This window comes from Cucumis melo, chromosome 1, assembly GCF_025177605.1.
Source record: "Cucumis melo cultivar AY chromosome 1, USDA_Cmelo_AY_1.0, whole genome shotgun sequence".
NCBI classification, from domain to species: domain Eukaryota; kingdom Viridiplantae; phylum Streptophyta; class Magnoliopsida; order Cucurbitales; family Cucurbitaceae; genus Cucumis; species Cucumis melo.
The window spans coordinates 16,636,844-16,655,055 of record NC_066857.1 but is presented as its reverse complement, the minus strand read 5'-3'; the positions used below and the strand labels follow the sequence as shown (position 1 = coordinate 16,655,055).

The 18,212-nt window shown below is 37.1% G+C and overlaps 3 protein-coding genes and 1 long non-coding RNA gene across 7 annotated transcripts; 1 reads left to right on the top strand and 3 right to left on the bottom strand.

Annotated features, from left to right (window-relative positions):
- Positions 1-393: 393 nt before the first annotated feature.
- LOC127151060 (uncharacterized) lies at positions 394-2,397 on the bottom strand. Its single transcript, XR_007823795.1, has 2 exons — positions 2,238-2,397; positions 394-2,001 (listed from the first exon to the last, which is right to left on the bottom strand). It is a non-coding gene; the product is annotated as an uncharacterized LOC127151060 (long non-coding RNA).
- LOC103490301 (probable amidase At4g34880) lies at positions 796-2,747 on the top strand. Its single transcript, XM_017044956.2, has 5 exons — positions 796-1,341; positions 1,440-1,654; positions 1,740-1,979; positions 2,114-2,312; positions 2,391-2,747. Exons 1-5 carry the CDS (start codon positions 796-798, stop codon positions 2,745-2,747), a joined length of 1,557 nt encoding a protein of 518 aa, XP_016900445.1.
- A 2,626-nt stretch (positions 2,748-5,373) lies between these two features.
- LOC103490300 (translocase of chloroplast 120, chloroplastic-like) lies at positions 5,374-10,961 on the bottom strand. 3 transcript variants are annotated; one of them, XR_007823783.1, is made up of 3 exons: positions 10,756-10,943; positions 6,403-10,372; positions 5,374-6,046 (listed from the first exon to the last, which is right to left on the bottom strand). XR_007823783.1 is itself a non-coding variant. In XM_008449748.3 (2 exons), exon 2 carries the CDS (start codon positions 10,338-10,340, stop codon positions 6,495-6,497), a length of 3,846 nt encoding a protein of 1,281 aa, XP_008447970.1. In that variant the 5' UTR covers positions 10,341-10,372; positions 10,756-10,961; the 3' UTR covers positions 6,206-6,494. The 3 variants fall into 3 exon arrangements, 1 of the variants encoding a protein (XP_008447970.1); XR_007823781.1 differs by having other exon boundaries at positions 5,374-5,821; XM_008449748.3 differs by lacking the exon at positions 5,374-6,046 and having other exon boundaries at positions 6,206-10,372; positions 10,756-10,961.
- A 3,168-nt stretch (positions 10,962-14,129) lies between these two features.
- On the bottom strand, positions 14,130-17,998 carry LOC103490299 (uncharacterized). Of its 2 annotated transcripts, none has more exons than XM_017045024.2 (8): positions 17,597-17,998; positions 16,818-17,023; positions 16,257-16,710; positions 15,958-16,165; positions 15,737-15,844; positions 15,523-15,654; positions 15,378-15,447; positions 14,130-14,610 (listed from the first exon to the last, which is right to left on the bottom strand). In XM_017045024.2, exons 1-8 carry the CDS (start codon positions 17,812-17,814, stop codon positions 14,531-14,533), a joined length of 1,476 nt encoding a protein of 491 aa, XP_016900513.1. In that variant the 5' UTR covers positions 17,815-17,998; the 3' UTR covers positions 14,130-14,530. The 2 variants fall into 2 exon arrangements, with proteins under 2 accessions (XP_016900513.1, XP_008447969.1); XM_008449747.3 differs by having other exon boundaries at positions 14,130-14,675; positions 17,597-17,997.
- Between the last annotated feature and the right edge of the window lie 214 nt (positions 17,999-18,212).

Sequence of the window (18,212 nt, the reverse complement as noted above, 5' to 3'; positions counted from 1 at the left end):
AAAATCATAATGAAACACATCTTTAATCACTCCAAATTAATTCAATGTTTAATAATTAATCTTAAACTTAACATATTGTCATTCTTTTAAAATTGATTTTGGTTAAAAAAAAGGGAAAAAAAGAGAAAAAGAAGAAAGAGAAGGTGATGGTGGTAACAACGCTACAAAGATGAGCGACGACAACAACTCTAGTTGGATTAGGAGGAGAGAAACGAAAAATGAAAGAGAAAATATACTGAAATTTTGTAAATATTTTAAAGAGTCTTCTCATTTATAATAATTTTTCTTTATTATACTTTTATTGAATTGCATGAATACTTGTCAACAAATTTAATAGTAGACAAGATACAAAGTACAAACACTAATAATAAATACATCAATCTTCCACCCTGCTTGAATTGAAAACTTTAAATTGCATATTCCTTGAAAACCATTTAAAATTTTCTTCGAGCTCATTAGTCAACCAAACATTGTCTTTAGATCCCATGAACAAAACAAACATAACATATAAGAATTAAAGCTACAAACAATCAAATCCACCGGACATGGACGGCAATACCCTCCTCCTCTTGCTTTGGACTTCATCAAATCTTCATATTTTTAATGTTCTCATCTCCATACCCTTCCTTTTGTAATCTTTCAATGGCCATAAACCAAAACCTGGTCAGAAGCTTAGAACATGTACAAGAAAACAGTGACCAAATCAAACCTTTCCATTGAAACTTACCTATATATTATGATGAATCCATGGCCTAAAATTTAGAACTTCCACTGAAGCTACTACTTCCCGCTTCCATGGCCAACTCTTCACCACTTAGTTCTGTAGCCTTCTCAATGCTTCTGATTCTTGTGGCCTTCTGTTTGACTACACCATATTGCGTAACGGTTCGAGGATTGTCAATTAGAGAAGCCACAGTGCACGACCTCCAGCTAGCTTTCAAGCAAAACCAACTCACTTCGAGGGAACTTGTCAACTTCTACATTGGAGAAATTCGCAGACTCAATCCGGTTGTCCATGGGGTCATAGAAATCAACCCAGATGCATTGATGCAAGCTTACAAGGCTGACAGAGAACGAGAGGCTAATAAGCCTGGATCACTTTGTGGGTTGCACGGAATTCCAATTCTACTCAAGGATACCATTGGGACTAAGGATAAGTTGAATACTACTGCTGGATCATTCGCATTGCTCGGGTCTATCGTGCCTCGTGATGCAGGTATAGTGAAGAGACTAAGGAAGGCTGGAGCTATCATACTAGGAAAGGCCAGCTTGAGTGAATGGGCTGATTTTAGGTCCCTCACTGCTCCAGCTGGTTTGAGCGCTAGAGGTGGTCAAGGAAAGGTGTGTTACTTCGAATTGGCTCCAAAGACAATTTATCCACACGTTCAATGTTTTTCATGTACAACTAAAAACCATTTAATTTCTACAATTCTTTTCAGAATCCATATGTTTTATCGGCATCACCCTGTGGATCCAGCAGTGGACCTTCCATATCAGTTGCAGCAAACATAGCAGCAGTCTCAATAGGAACCGAGACCGACGGTTCTATCCTCTGTCCAGCTAGTTTCAACTCAGTTGTTGGCATCAAACCGACGGTCGGCCTCACTAGTAGAGCAGGTGTCATTCCAGTCTCCCCAAGACAAGACACTATTGGGTGAGCAATCTTGCACCCATATCAGCAAAACATTCTACAAAGATTATAAGAACTAAAACTTTGTAACCTTCACATGTGAAAGCAGACCAATTGGCAGGACAGTGACAGATGCTGTGATAGTTCTTGACACCATTGTAGGATTTGATTATAATGATGCAGCCACTAGAACAGCCTCTAAGTACATTCCATATGGTGGCTACAAACAATTCCTCAATCCAAATGGGTTAAAAGGGAAGAGATTAGGAATTGTGAGGAACCCCTTTTTCAGCTTCTTCAATGATTCAACCATCACACAAGCTTTTGACGATCATTTCAACACTCTAAAGTAAGACAACCAACATCCCCACCTATTCATATAATTCCCCCAAAATCTTTCTATCATATTCATTTAAACAAACAATTCAACGTGAACATAACCAATCTACAGAAAGAATCTAACTAATATTGTTGAAATTGAAGGCAAGGTGGTGCTATTTTGATAGACAATCTAGAGATAGCAAATATAGATATCATCTTAAACGTAACAGCAAGTGGAGAAGCAGCAGCATTGCTTGCTGAATTCAAACAATCGTTAAATGGGTACCTGAAAGAGCTCGTGGTTTCCCCTGTTCGAAGTTTAGCTGACATAATCGCCTTCAATAACGCAAATGCAGATCAGGTAACACTATATTCAATCCATTTTCCATCGCAGAGTGATCATATTCATACGTAATCGATTCAAATCATGGCTGTGCAGGAACTTCTCAACGTTTTTGGCCAGGAGATCTTTCTGGCGGCCGAAGCCACAAATGGGATCGGCGACGTGCAGAAGGCGGCTCTTTTGAACTTGGGGAAGCTAACAGAAGATGGGTTTGAGAAATTAGTGAAGGACAATCAATTGGATGCGGTGGTGACTCCAGGTTCCGGCATAGCTACAGTGCTCGCAATTGGGGGTTTTCCGGGGATCAATGTTCCGGCGGGATACGACGGCGGAGGAGTTCCATTTGGGATTAACTTCGGAGGGTTGAAGGGATCAGAGGCGAAGCTGATTGAAGTTGCTTACGGGTTTGAGCAAGCCACTCAGATCAGAAAGCCACCTTCCTTCAAACCTTGAGTGAATCAAAGGAAATTATCTGAATCAATTCAGCTATGAATATAAGATGTGACTTTGTGTTGCAATTGCATAACTTAATTCTCGGATGTATGAATAGAATTCTTGTGTGACAATATGTTGATGGTATGTTGGAGTCGAGTTGACCACCTAAGTGAGTTGTAATCCACGGTCATGTTTGTTTGGGACGAGTTGTCTAAGTTAAGTCAACGCCTTTTGACTTATTTTAATTTATTTTGTATTAGTGTATGTCTTCTCGACCTCTTTTATTTGCAACCGTGTGTAACTTTATATTTGACCAACAATGAACGATAAGAGGTACAACTAGTTGTCATCCTTTTTGCTATCTAAATTCTTGTAGCCTCTTTATTATTGTTTTCTAGCCTACAACAATCATTTCCTACAAAAATTATTTTAAAAGATACAACACAATTTTCTTTGAGCTGCCCAAGCTCGTTGCGAAATAAGCTACACTACTCATAAAATTATAACACAATTTTCTTGAAATTGCTCAAGTTTTTTGAGTTGCAAAATAAGCTCGTTGGATCACCAAAATTGCTCAAGAATGAGCATGTACCATCCAATTGCTTTGCAAGTATCAAAGAAATACGATTGGAAAACTCCACGTGCTATCTAAGTCAACAATAAAATGGAACTACAATCAATTATTTTTTAACCTAATTTTGAGGAAATTCAGAATGAAGTAACATAGTATAGTTGCATTTATGAAACAAGTAGTTGGAAGAGAACCATTGAATAGAACTTAAGTAGAAGTGAAATTGCATTCAAGAGCGGGCATACAATAAATGGGAAATAGCCTAATAAATGAGATTGAGAACTATGTGGCCTAAGTGGGTTGAATAGAAATCAAGATTTTGCATTTTCTCCATCACCTACTCTATTCAAATTAAATAATTGTATAATAGAGGAAGGTAAATGACTCAAATCATCTTATAAATTTACATTTTAATGGTTGTTTCTTATTCTTTCCTTATTTTGTAGTCATTCTTCCTTCTTCTTTCTCATGTTTGTTTTTTCTGCGTTAATTGTTCTCTCTTTTTTCTTTTTTTCCTGTTTTTTCTTCTTTTTTCATATCACTGGTTCTATTATTGCATAGATCATATTGTATGATTTATTCTATTGACAAAATCCAACGTGTATTTTCTATATCAACATGGTATATTTTATTCGATTCTTACATTTTCAAAACATATTATGTTAAAATTGGATCCGCTGTAACTTTTAAAATTAAACTATTTCACATAAAATATATCTAATGTCTCGATTGTGTAAATTAAATATTTCGTGTTTACTAGAAGACTTTATTTGTTATGATTAATCGACATAATCACTGATGTAGTATTAACGTAGTTAAGAAACATATATTTAATATATTACAATGTACGTTGTACCTTATTTTGTGTTGTGATATGCCATATTTTTTCAACACATTATTTCACTACACATATAGCATATATATTTACCGTATGACAATGTATGTTGGAACTATGTTTCTTATTATCTTCAGTCCTTACATTTGTCATAGAACATATACACATTAGTAGCATTACGACTTACGAGAAGTATACCAAGGGATATATGTCATATAAAATTTGATTCCCGAAACATATTTACTCTTAATAAACAAAATACACCAACGATGGAATATAAGTTTTGATTTTAAGCTTGAATGTACAAATAATATAGCAGTAGATTGTATGTTAGACGTAAAACCATAATATATGATACAATTAATATACAATATGTGCTCGGAGTTGGCCCAAAAGCTTGGTTTGGATCAATAAATATTAGAGTAACTTTATCAATTTCCCATAAAACAAACACATAATACATCAAACGTACCTAATGCAGCAGGTTTGGATTCAAAATGTACCGTAGCATATGGAAGATGCATGCAGGGTTTACAAAATATTTGGAATATATTTGTGGGTTTCAGTCCCAAATATACAAGAGAGTACAAAAAATGTTAGGGGTTACCAATCTTTGAAGCTTGTTGTGGTTTATTTTTGTCGATTATCGGCTAAGAACCCTCACTTTTTGAGCAGTCTTGTCGTTCATGGTCAATGCTGCCGTCCTTGGGTTTGTTATTCAGATTTGATTTATGGTGTTTTCCACATTTGCTCATGAATTGCTCAAATTTTGTTGTTCAGATTTTATGTAGGGTGTTTTCCCTGCTTCTTCAACCATTGCCCTCCTCGACTGATTAGAGCTCTTCACGATTTCTAAAACCGTCACCCTTTTCATCCAATAACTACGATGACAAACCCTCCATGGTTTCGAGTTCTTCACGGTTCTCCAAATGGAAAAATAAAGGGCTTTAGTTTCCTTTTTTGGTTTGATTTGAAAATAAACAATTGACGGAATAAGGAGGGGCTGTTACGACGATGAGCATGATTTATGAAAATTAAGCTCATATTAGGCTACTCATGAAATAAATGATGAGATTAGAATTATTGGTGTTGTCTTCTCCATAATTTAATTGACCGAACCGATATTGTCCAATTAGAGATCAATGCTTAGACAAGTTGAGTCAGGCTCTAGAAGGCAACTTATTCTCTAAAAACAAACAACACACATTAATTTATTCTAAAAATAGCTTACTCGGTAGTTTGACTCAAATTGAACTTTTATTATCACAAAATTTCAAACACAACAAAGCTAGAAAAAAATACTACAAATAATTTGATTAAAAAAGAAGAACGAAAGTCCTTAGGATCAGACAACAACATGATGCTAGAAGTGGTCTGGCCTGCTGAACAGTACAAGCATATTGGCATGTAGTGGGCAGCCAAATTCTAAATGGAAGCTTATAATAATGAATCTGAAAAGAGAATAGAAGAAGATAGCTGTTGTTCGAAGCTAAATCAAAACAAAGCAGCTACGACAAAGGCACATCAGACTCTGCCATCTTCTTCAGCTTGTAGCTCAGCTGGCCATTGAAAGTGACTCAAAGCTTCCATCCCCACAGTACTATAAACAACCGACCAGATTGACAGCAACCATTCACCTGTCTCATATAGATGTCTTGAAGGGCAATCATATGCACTGGCTAGATCCTGAAACATGAGGACAGTGACTCAAACAATCTCTAGATTTATCAGTTGAATCATCAATCAATGGACATTGTATACACAAAGTTTGTGAACTAATTCAGCATTCGTGACATCCAACAAGATGTATTAACAGTAATTGAAACTCTAAATGTGAAGAATAAGGAAAGTCTTCGCATGGGTTTTACTGGTTTGGGAGATTCGGTGTATGTTTCATCTTTGCATACTGATCTGAAAACATGCCAAGCCGAAGTCGTATCAGTTTGTTATCAGGACTCAAGAGAAACGTAAATATTACATCCAATTCCAAGCATACAGAGTACTAATAATGGTAAAGGGATTGGATTGTAAAGGATAAAGGGAATAGAGTAGTGTACAGTGTAATGCAAATGAAACTCAACTCCAGAAAAGGTTATATTTTTCATAAAAGATGACTTGACTTAACAAGAAACACAACTCGACCAGTAGCTCAATGAGAACAAAAATACCAAATATGATATCTAACGACGATGCCTAAAAGCACTACAGAAGAAAAGAGCTTGTGGGGGGTGGGAAAGATGAGAGGAGCAGAGCTTAGAATCACTTGCATTTGAAGCTAACCGGTATGAGACTGCCAATTACCAACCCAACGTTATTACTATATTGCAAAAATTCAGCTGCATCTGTAACCTAAATTCCATCATTGTCCATCCTGCCAGTATTGATAACAACCCAGAAGCTTTCTCAATAGAGGAAGGAGCCCGACAATAGCTATCTGAAGCTGTTCTGAGCTGTTTAACCGAAAGCTGACTTGCCCTGCCCCCCTGTTATTCAGATTCACACGAGCAATCAGATTCGTCGATCGTCCAATGGGAACTTGAGATTGTACATTGCAACCAATAGCAAGATCTCCATGCCAATCCATGACTGAGAGCCCAAGAGTTGAAAGTGAACGACCCAAAGGATAGTCTTTATCTCTCAATTGAGCCTCCAGGCTGCCACCATAAGCTACATCTCCCCTACCGGTCATTGCTCCCCCAGTCACAACCAATCGAAATCGCTTATTAGCAATCAACTTGTCTTCAACTTTGAATCCAGCAGACAAGGCATCGCCCAATAGGGCAACTGACAGACCAGCAATTGCCTTGTTCTTCCTAAAATTAATAAATGTTGTCTCGCCACGTAATGTATAGGCCAAATCCTTTCCAACGGTCTGCATATCGAAACCAATGGAAGATGCTTTAGTTTCCCCATGCTTAATCGAACTGGTCATCTCTATTTGAACATTTGCATCCTTCTTATCCTTTGTAACTTGGCCACTAAAAGAGATAGGTATTGTGTCTTTGACAACAAACAACTTCTCTGCATTTATACCTTCATAACCAACATCATGATCCCATCCATGTGTTTCGAGTACAGGCCTTATTAGCCACTGGTTAGAGGAATCGAGATAACGATACCGGTGAGTGGGGTTATCAGAATCAAAGGAAGCAGGTAATGCCAAATCAGGCATGGGAACCGGTACTGAAGCAGCACCACCAGCATCTTCTTCTACATTCTCACTCCCATCCCTGGGTTGATCTCTTGCCTCAGCTGCCATTTTCTTCAGCATCTTCCTTCTCCTTTTCTCTTCTTTCAGTTGCTTCTTCATAAAAAGTTTTTCCCTGTATTCCAATTCGTCAAAGTAGGCCTTCTTCTGTGCTTTGGAGAGCTTTGCCACCTGTGCTTTTGTCAGCCGTTTAAAAGGTGGCAATTCATCATATTCAGATTCATTTTCAGAATCTGACGATTCATCAAGGTCATCCTCAAGACCATCATCATCACCAAACTGTTCCTCCGGCAGTTTAACTTGAGGTCTTGACTGAAGAAGGGAAGAGAGAAGGAATGGTAAAGGTGGTGACTTCGACCTAGGAGTAAATGGCCTCCCAGGAGGACTATCTTGCAACTTCAGAAGAGTGTTAGCTTCGGCCAAAATCTTTGAGGCAAATGAGAGCAATAATAAATGAGGTTTCCAAACCTGTCCATTCGGCAATACCCTTTGCCCAGCTCGGTTCGTTCTGCATGCAGAGTGATTCTCCACTAATGAGACAGGATTCATAAGGCGCATATCCCCTGCAGCCTGGCGTATAGCTTGCTGAACAACATGAGACCGCTGAGTGACAAACATATCATAACTAGAAGCAGTACCATTTGGACCATCAGGTGGAGCAGATGCTGCATGAGTAAGAACCACAATCGCATTGAACCATATTGATGGTCCAAATATTTCAGTAATTGTACGCAAGAGTGGCATATCACTGAAATCCCGGGTTTGCATGTCCAACCTATCAAGATACAGAACAATATCTGGAGGTGTCTTTTTTATAAAACGCTTAACAGAGAGAAGGATCTTCTCATTTTGGCGCTGGTCGGACCAAGAGGAAAGAAGGCCAGGAGTGTCAATTACCCGTACTTTGATCCCCTGCACAGTTCCAACAACATCTTGAACCTTTTTTGTGCCCATTTGAAAAGCATCAGTACTGAATTTAACTTCATCAAATATGGAGTTGATGGTAGCACTTTTACCAACACCTGTCTTTCCAAGAACCATGATTGTACAAGAGAAATCAAGTGGCTCTTGCCCAGCTGCCTCCAGCTGCTCTGCCATGGCACTGGCACGGTCAAAGCTGAAGGCACCAACCCGACCTCCATTTCTTCCTCGAAGTTGCTCAGCTAATCCAAGACGGTATAGAACTTGTGCCACAACAACATTGTGTGGAGTTTGCCCAAGCCTATGTGCAAGACGCAAAAATTTCACTCTTATCATCTGGAGTTGCTCACGAGTATCATCATTTTCCTCAGCATCCCCATTAACAGGATCATCAATTTGTTGCATTTGAACATGGGATACAGTACCATTAACTCGAGGCGGCTGCACCACCCGAGGGGCAGGTTCCAATAATGGAGCAGCACGCCCAAGACCAGCTGGACGGGCAGGAGGAGTGGGATTTGTAGATTTACCAGATGATGAAGCAATGATTGATGCAGGTCGAATCTCTGGATCCCTGTTCACTTGAGTTTTGTCCTGTCCAACCTTATCTTTGCTCTCTGTCTTTTCAACCCCTAAAATGTCGGGGCCATTATTGGAACTATCAACAGGATGCTGATGTCTAGTTGTATTGTCTTCCTTCACTGTCACATCACTTTCACTGCCCTGGATCTTCTCAATTTTCTCATCTGCTATCTTTTCAGAAGCTGAGATATCCTCAACTGTCTCCAGGGGAATTTCATTTTCACCCATAGATTCATGCTGGTCAGCAGAAGTAGTACCATTCAATTCACGAGATACTCTGGACTGCTTTTCTGAATCTTTCCCAGTAGAAACATTTTTTACTTCCTCGATCTGGTGATTCTCATCTGCAGTAGTCACTTCCTCGATCCGGTGATTCTCATCTGCAGTAGTCACTTCCTTGATCCGGTGATTCTCGTCTGCAGTAGTCACTTCCTCATTCCTGTGATCCTGATTTGTGGTAGTCACTTCCTCAGTCCTGTCATCCTGACTTGTGGTAGTCATGCAGGCTGGAGAGCTTTCTTCATTTTTATTATCATCCTTCTTAGGTTCAATACTAGTTGTAGTCTCTTTCATGTCTTCACTCTCATTGTTTGGCAGTTCTAGATCCACGTGAAGAGAATCATCCCTTTGCTCTGCATTTGTAATATCCAAATTTTCCAAATCTAGAACGGGTGCATTTAATGGCTCCTCAGTCTTCTTAACGTGGTCTGAGGACTCCGTACCTAAGCTCTTCCCATTCAGTTCCACATGATCTCGATTTTCAGTAAGAAAATCACTGGTAGAATCCAGGTTAGTCCCCCCTACCAAATCAGCACTCTTATTCACTAATTCATCATCTGAAGGCAAAGTCACATTCAAATTGTTACTATCATTATTTTCAGACTTCGTACTCATTGGACCAAATTTCAAATCATCCTCATCCCCATCCTTCAGCACTACAACCTCTGGGCTAGCACCGTTCTCTAATGTCTCATTTCTTGAATCATCTCTACTGAAATCCAACTCGTCATCCTTGCTCTCGTTCAACTCGGAAGTCGCTGCTTCCTCTTCAGTTCCTCTCTCATCAATTGTAGAAGCCACAACTGCATTTTCGACCAATTTCCCATCCAAGCCTTCTGTCTCCTTATCAGAATTCACATCTTGCTCCTCCACCACCGGGTTTTCATTCACCCTACTATAAGCCTCTATTGCTTCTTCAAACTTCTCTTCATCGTGAGCATTGTTAGGATGGTTAGAAGTCACTCCAGACGTAAAATCATTGCCTTCTTCTTCTTCTGCAATATCGCCATTCACTGAAATATATTTCGGGCTCTGCTCTATTAAATGATCTTTCCCATCTAATGCCTCCTCAAAAACATCTTCCCCTTCCGTATCCTTAGATTCATGAGAACCAACTACAACTGTTTCATCTACCCAATCTCGTGAAACACCATCTCCCACAAACTTCTTCTCTCCATCGTGCAATCCATCAACAACCTCAACCCCATTTTCCATCACAAATCTAGAACAACCTCAGCCTCAAAGTCCTATACGCACCAAAACCCAACAAAAGAAAAAAAAAAACCACATCAAACCAAAAACAACAATTCAAACAAATAATAATAATAATAAGGGCATATTCAACACCAACCAGAAAATCTAACACAAACCCAGAATTCCAAAAACCAAAAAATCGAAAACCCTAATGCCCAAATCCAGAAATGAACAAGTAATCCACATTCCCAATACCCACAACAAAAACACCCAATCCCACATCCTCTTAATTCAAAGCCATTAGATCCTCCTCCAGCAACAATGTTTCAAAACTGGGTTTCACATGAATCAAACCAAAAGCAGATAGAAACCAAAAGAAACACAAAAACACAAACATCAAATAGCTATAATCAGCAAAAAAGTTGAAGGAACTCACCAGATTTTGGAGGTAAGAAAGAGAAAGATAGAGAAATAGAGAGAGAGAACTTTTAGGTAGAGAAAAAAGGTGGGTTTCTAGAGAGAGAAAACAAGTCTGTGTGATTGTTCAAGTTTTATTAAGAAAAAGTAAAAGGGAAGATGAGAGTTTTCTCTATCAAAATGCTTTCTTTCTTTCTTACTCTTCGTTCTCCATTGCTTATCTACCTTCACTATATCAAAATACGAAGGAAATTAGAGATAAGACTTTCATCAACGGTTTATATTTCATCTAAGCGTTTTAATCCAACGGTGTTAAAGAAAGGATTAACACTCAAATTGTGATGACGTGGATATTAAGGTGGAAAAATTACCTGTCCCGATACTAGATTAAGTAGGTGTTCAAATCCTTCACGTGGGGTGGATCTGAGCCGTTGGTGGTTTGTTTGGTATGCAAATTGAACGGTCATCGTTAGTCACGGGTGTTTCACGTGGCAGAAATTGCAAACCTTTTTGGGAAATAGATTTTTGGAAGGAGGCATTATATTTTTCATTGAAAAATGAGCATTTTACGAATAAAATTAGGTTTTTTTTTTCATTGGGATAATAATTTGTGTTTTCAATAATAGAAAAAGTGTATTCTTTCTTCTTTCTACGTTTCTTTTTGTTACTTATGCTAATACTTACTTACTTTAGTAAGGTAAAAATAATCATTTTCATAACTTGAGACCTCAATCCTCCACAAACTCTAGTAAAATTATAACGTTATTACTTCCATTTATATCGGATAAATGGTTGATATAAAGTGAGAGACTCCAGAGTAATATAATGTTTCGATAATATCACGATTTTTTACAATAATTCTTATAGTCAGGTCAATGTACTACACTAGCATATATAGTTCTTAATGTCTTGAGAATGACTTGGGAGTTGGTTCTTTGAAGTCATAGCAAATAAACCAAAAGGTCTTTTTGAGGAAAAAAAGTTGTAGTCCGTTCAAATTGAAAATTTTTAAAACGTAAAAGGAGATTATATACAAAGGTTTGTTTGGGAGCTTCTCGATTATAATTTATTGGAATTTATATTTTAAAACTTGTAATTTGTAGTTTAAAATCATATTTTATTCTATAAAGTTGTTAGTAAGAAATTATTAATTAAACTAAATATTATAACTTTGAATCCAATAAACTAAGGTCCTAAGACTATCTTGAGTATGTAGATACATAAACATAGATTAAGTTCCAGTATGTAGCCTAAATGGTTTATAGTATATAAATATGGTTCAACGTCTTATTATGAGAACACTATGGATGTAACACACTTTGTAGTTAGCACAAAGGATGTGATACTGAATTGTTCATGTAGAGACATAAAAGTGGGGTATCTTATGTAAATAGTTTACAGAAGACCGAAATCATGAAATAATCATTTTTACGTTAGAACATTGTTGACGGTATAAAACCGTAAAAATGATTATTTCGATTATCGATGCATAAGTAACTTAATATTAATCTTAAGCTAACTACAAACTTTTCTTTACACGAGATTATCCTTAGATCTACATAAGTGAGTGCAGCTCAATTGCGCTAGTCAATAAGTCTCCTATTTTCAAGGGGTAAAAAATCAAAATGTTAACTTTTGACTTAAAAAGTCAAAATTGACTTTGACTTAAATGGTGGTCATTACTTAAATGGTGAATTGACCATTTTACCCTTTGACTAAAGTTAGTGAAAAAATCAAATATCCTGTTGAATGATCTTACTAACTCTTAATGACCTATGTGAACCTCCTCTCAAGACTTGTAGAATAGTGAGTCAACACTAGTGTTAGTCCAAATTGTGTTTAGGTGAAGATTGGTGTGGTATAGGAGCTTCAAATGCATGATTTCTTAAAAATCCTAATTTAATTAGGTAAATACTTGATAATATCTAATAGAATTAGATGCAATTAGAGTAATTTTAATTCTTGCTCCTCTATGCATGTCTAGAGTATCCATCATAGTTATGGACCTTATAGTACGAGTACAAATTTTTCCCATGCACATGCATCACCACCACTACCTGACAGGACAAGTTCATGTAATCGCACGAAACCACGTCCTAAAATAACAGATAAATATTTTTTTTACTACTTTCCTCTTTCCTTCTTCAATATAGGGTTGTTCGTTTTTTCTTAAGAAGAAAAAACACAAATACTACCAATTTCTACCAATTTTGTCATGAGTTTTGAATTGTGCATTTACTTTTAAGTATAAAATTCAATTGGATTAAAAAAATTGTAGTGAAAAAAGTTGAACAAACTATTTTTTTTTCCTTAAAATTTATTAACTTCATAATTTTAAGCCTTTAAAAAACATTGAAAGCTATCTTAATTTTTGGGGGCACATCAAAAAGAAGTTTTGACAATAACTGTAAAATTTCACTTATATTGCGCCACTATCGTCTTTGGGTATATATTTTATTTACATATTTTCTTTCACTTTCACAAATTGCGTTTATTTAAATTAAAGTTGGCATCACTCATCACATAAAAGTAAAGCATACTATTGTATCAAACTATAATAATAAAAATAAATATAAAATACGTCCCAAGTCAAACTATCTCTCTCTTGATGACTTATAATAGAAATTAAACTACGATCACCACCAGACTCTTTCACATCATTCCCGCATTCGTTTGAAGTCTCAACTTCCATTTAAAATTTTAATAGATTTCAACTTCAATAGTGGATGTGAATCGTTTATAATTATCATTACTTTGAAAGAATATATATATATGTATGTATGTATGTATGTGGCAAATTTCTAAATTTACCTTTTTAACATTAGGCTGAAGCTCTAAAGGCAAACATAGACTGACACGGATTACTACAGCCTAACAAATTACAAACAGAAATTTGTGAAAACAGAGAAGCATCTGCTCGACAAGGCAAGAGGGCAGGGAACAAAGTGAAACAGAAACAGTGATTCAAGCAGAAATGCGAATACCAAAGAAACAGTGTTCAAGCAATGTGCCTAGTTAAGATCTTGTAAAAGAAATTCTACTGTTTTTCATGGGCTGTATTTGGATACAAAATAGCAATAATACAATGGCAGCTTCAAGGCTTAGCCACTATAAACGGGACTGTTCTTGCAGAAAACTAGAATCAAGTGTCGAAAGATAAAAAAAATAACCGTCCTTGTTTTTTAACTTTTATATTTGTGAGCGTCCGAGCTAGCTTACGAGGAAACCCATAGGAAACTAATCCCTAGATAGGTGGTCATTATGGATCGAACCCACAACCTCCTATTTATATATTGCCCTTTTTACCACTAGACCAACCCATGATTATTGTCCCTGTTTTTCTAGGCAAAAAAAAAAGAAAGAAAGAAAGAAAGAAAAAGAATGGCATCACAATTACAAATTAACCTCCTCATCACGAATGGTGAGAATGCTATGTAGAAAAACATCTTTCCATATCAAAGAGCAGTTCTAGGAGGATGACAAGGCCACAAAGACATGTGGCTCCTCCTAAGGGAGATAACAAAAACAAAAGGCATTAACAGACTTGTCCGAAACAAATGTTCTCAAACAAAATTTTAATATTTGAAATGGATGAATCCACCCCATTTATGAGATTAATCACCTCCAGCACTATCCTCAACAACTTAATCAATTTTGCATGCTAACTTTCTATATAAATAAACTTTTACCTCTAAAAGAGCAAGAGAGAATATCACAGAAAAATTACTCATCACCTTCCTTTCTTCGCTTCACCCCTGCATAGTAAGCAATACAACTGCCCTATCGTGTAGCTTTCACATAAACAGGATCTGGTTTACAAGTTGTACTATTGTGTCCTCGGAGGCTGAGGGAGAGAAGGGATCTCCTATAACACCTTTTATTTACAAAAATCAGCTTTCAGAAACTCCTCTAATCGGTGGAAAATCAGTGAGAATAAGCCTGCAAGGGCATATACCATGGCCATAATGCTATTAGCCTATTTCATTGGATCATATATATTAAATAAATACAAAATCTAATTTCAATTCCCGACTGTTGAGTTTCTTCCTGTAACTCTTGAGAATATAATACTAAAAAAGTTAACGGAGCCAAATCCTTAAGCCACAAAAGAGTAGGAGGTTTTAAACTCACAAACCTTGCTGTGTTGTTTTCTCTCTACTACGTGATAACAATTCTGGTGTTGTGTGAAAGTACTAAAAGGGTATATGTTAAGAATATTGGCAGGGTAAGGGTATAGTAGCTAAGTCGTCTTGAGTATAAATACCTTAGGGATCTTAGAGGAGAGGTCTATTTTGGTGAACTTGGTGAACCGGTCATAGATGGATTGTAGGAGAGATATAGTCTTCTTGAAAGACTATTGATATTGTAATAGTATATTGAATATGAATGTTAGATATTCTATTAAATTTACCCTCACCTATAAGCTTAAGCTTTGGGTGTATCGGTGATTTAAGATGGTATCAGAGCAGGTGGTCTAAAGAGATCACAAGCCCCTGCAATATTAGTTCCTTTCCATTTTTAATATTGATTTCTACTTGTTTGGGCATTTCTTTCATAATTCAAGCCCACAAGTGAGAATGAGTACATATATATATATATATACACACACTAAAGAAAGTCCAATGCACAAGTGAGTAGTACCTGCAGAAGGGCTACTCTTCTGATGCAAGGAGCCTTTCACAAGAAGTGTGCCAGGGATCTGCTGAAAGACCTATAACAAAAAAAGATTATGTGCCTAAGCATTTGCAATGAAGTTGCACAGCCATAAAATGACAAGCAGAAATACCGAAACTCGAAAACACAGATCAGTAGAGAGTTGAGTTTCTGATTTTTCCAAAGCTACACAACTGGCAACTTTGTCCTCTTGACAAGCCCCATTCTCAATAATTGCTCGGCAATGATCCACAGAAGCAGTAATCTACCAAAATATTAGTTGTTAACTTGTAAGCGTGAAATCATCACTAGCAACAATATAAAAGAAGCCAAGTGAACAACCATACATCTACTGTAAATGAAGAAGTGTTCAATTTACAAGAAGCTCCACCGGTGCTAAGAAAACGTTCAACTGATTGCAGTATACTCATAGCACTGACTTGTGGAAGGAGGCCCTGAACAACAGAAACAAACAAAAACTGAGCTACATATCCACAGAAAAGGAATTGTATCTCAAAAAACATAGGAGAGCCTAACATAAAATCAAAAAGCTCCAACATTGATCCACCTCAAGCATGAAAGACAAGATACTCTTGTTAGTGACATGAGGAGATATAATCTTCCGTGCTGTGGACATAAAAGACCAAGCAAGTCCCCACCGACAAGTTTGGCCTTGAACAAATTCTGTAGTTTTGACAACTGTCACTCCAACTTTCCAAAGTTTAGATATCAGGAAGCTGAGGTTTGATTTCTTCCCAATCATTGAAGTATACCACCTGCAGAGGTCAAAGAAGATAAGAAGATAAGATTCCTAAAAGGTATATAGAAGAATCAGAGGAAATTTTGCAGCATTAAAGTAAGGAATACCGAAAAGTCTGCTTCAAAACAATGCTGTCTTCAATCATACGACTGATAAATGCCCTCTCCCCACCTGGGCAGACCATCTCTTGTGAAGTTCCACCACAAGAAGTCTTTGGATTCAATCCTGCTTCATCCATACTCTCAAAAAAGGGAGGATTGCACATGCAAAAGTCAAACTCCTCACCATCTTTGACAACACCAAGAAGAATGGGTGGACCATGATATTGCTTCTCCAAGTGGACTGCCTCCTTCAACAAGAATGAGGGCAGGGGTGGCCCTACTTCCCTACCACCCATCTCATTGAAAATCTTGCATTCACTATCGACTGCTACACTATCATGTAATTCTGTAGAAAGATTGTCTGAGGTATCATCCACCTTTCTAATTTCAATAAGTTCAGAAACATGTGGATTACTTTTAACGTTTTTTTCGGCCCACTCTAGTGCTACATCAGTTACATCTGCACCAAGCCGAGTAGAACCCAAGACCTGGTCATTGTTAAACATACAGATCAATGGGTAACATAGAAATTTGAGAACAAAACCAACTATATGTAAAGGAAGTCACCTGTCCCAACGAAACTCCACCCGAGAAGAGACGCTCCAAGAAGTGGGTAAATGCAATTTGCCCCAGTTCCTATGTCAAAACCTCTTACACGACCACAATCACTATTTTTCTTCGCAACAATATCAGATGCCAAAAGATCTTCAAGCCAATGAATATAATTCGATCTATTAGGTACTGTTGGACAGAGCTGTCCATCAGGAATCCACCTGAGACGTAGATATCAAATTACACTTCAATCGTAAAGACATCCTAATTTGACAAACAAAAGCGCCTTCATATTCCAACAAACCGACAAGCAAAACACAAACAAATTACTCTTAAACCATATAATTTCACAAATCAAAAGACATGATTTGAAACAAGTAAAACTCTGAATAGTAAACGTAAAGAAAAGTGTACAGTATGGTTGGTCCTCTTCAACATAATAGCATGAATTGGGTCCTTGGGAATGTATTGATCCCACCATTAGGATGGATAGTTCGATTGCATTACATAAAGGGTTAAAAAGGGATAAAACCAGCCATTACCCTATGAAATTCTTTTTCTAAAATTAAAAAAAAAAAAAAAAAAAAAGAAATGAATGAACCCCATCATGAGTCAAAATGAAAGTCCAGATTTAACTTAGCCCACATAGTTTGAAGCAGAAGAGAGGATCAAAGAAAGCAAAAGAGCACTGTTCTCTTCTAATATGAACAGAAATTAAAAGCTTCAGCTATGAGGAAGATGAAACAGTGAAACAGAAAATAGAGCAATACAAAGCTAAAGGGGAGGAGAGATACCAATGAAGAGCATGGTCATGGAGAAGCAAAACCCGGGTAAGTTCACGGGTGGCATTGAAGTCGGTCCAGTCGATTCTGGGTCGGGGATGAAGAAAGACAAAAGGTTGAAACGAAGGATATAGAGAAGCTAAGAGAGCGAAATCTGGGGGATTTTCAGCGTATTTATTTCTGGGATGGATAGTAGCTGCCTCTCTCGTCTTCCGCTTCTTTCTCGTCATCGCCAAATTCCTCGGCCTCGGGGCTCTCCGAGTTGTTGTTCGATGCTCGCTCTCGCTAATGCTTCATTCTTTTGGCAAAGAGACGAAGATTTGAATTAACTCCCAACTTATGATAGTTTTTCTTTAAGTTATAAATTCATCACTACCCTCTTCATCAATCTGCAACCTACCTTTTTTGTTCCCTAATTATCTTTTACATTAGATTTTATAATTATTATTCTCACACCTTTACGAAGAGGGGTTATAGAGATATACATCAAATATACGTAATACATGTGATATTTTTTTTCCCTCCGTTGTCTTTCTCTTTGTATTATTATGTTTTTTCTAACGTGTTATTAGTAAGAGTCTCTACCACTTTAAAGATTTTGTAAAATTTGATGTTGGTTCATGTTATA

What these genes read in the sequence shown, in the direction of transcription:
- LOC103490301 (XM_017044956.2), top strand. Translation starts at nt 796, where the DNA reads ATGGCCAACTCTTCACCACTTAGTTCTGTAGCCTTCTCAATGCTTCTG. An exon ending in CTAGAGGTGGTCAAGGAAAG is followed by an intron (nt 1,342 to 1,439) that starts GTGTGTTACTTC and finishes AATTCTTTTCAG; the next exon opens with AATCCATATGTTTTATCGGC. An exon ending in CCAAGACAAGACACTATTGG is followed by an intron (nt 1,655 to 1,739) that starts GTGAGCAATCTT and finishes ATGTGAAAGCAG; the next exon opens with ACCAATTGGCAGGACAGTGA.
- LOC103490300 (XM_008449748.3), bottom strand. Translation starts at nt 10,340, where the DNA reads ATGGAAAATGGGGTTGAGGTTGTTGATGGATTGCACGATGGAGAGAAG.
- LOC103490299 (XM_017045024.2), bottom strand. Translation starts at nt 17,814, where the DNA reads ATGACGAGAAAGAAGCGGAAGACGAGAGAGGCAGCTACTATCCATCCC. An exon ending in GTGGAGTTTCGTTGGGACAG is followed by an intron (nt 16,711 to 16,817) that starts GTGACTTCCTTT and finishes GGCTTGGTGCAG; the next exon opens with ATGTAACTGATGTAGCACTA. An exon ending in ATCTGTGTTTTCGAGTTTCG is followed by an intron (nt 15,448 to 15,522) that starts GTATTTCTGCTT and finishes TTTTTGTTATAG; the next exon opens with GTCTTTCAGCAGATCCCTGG.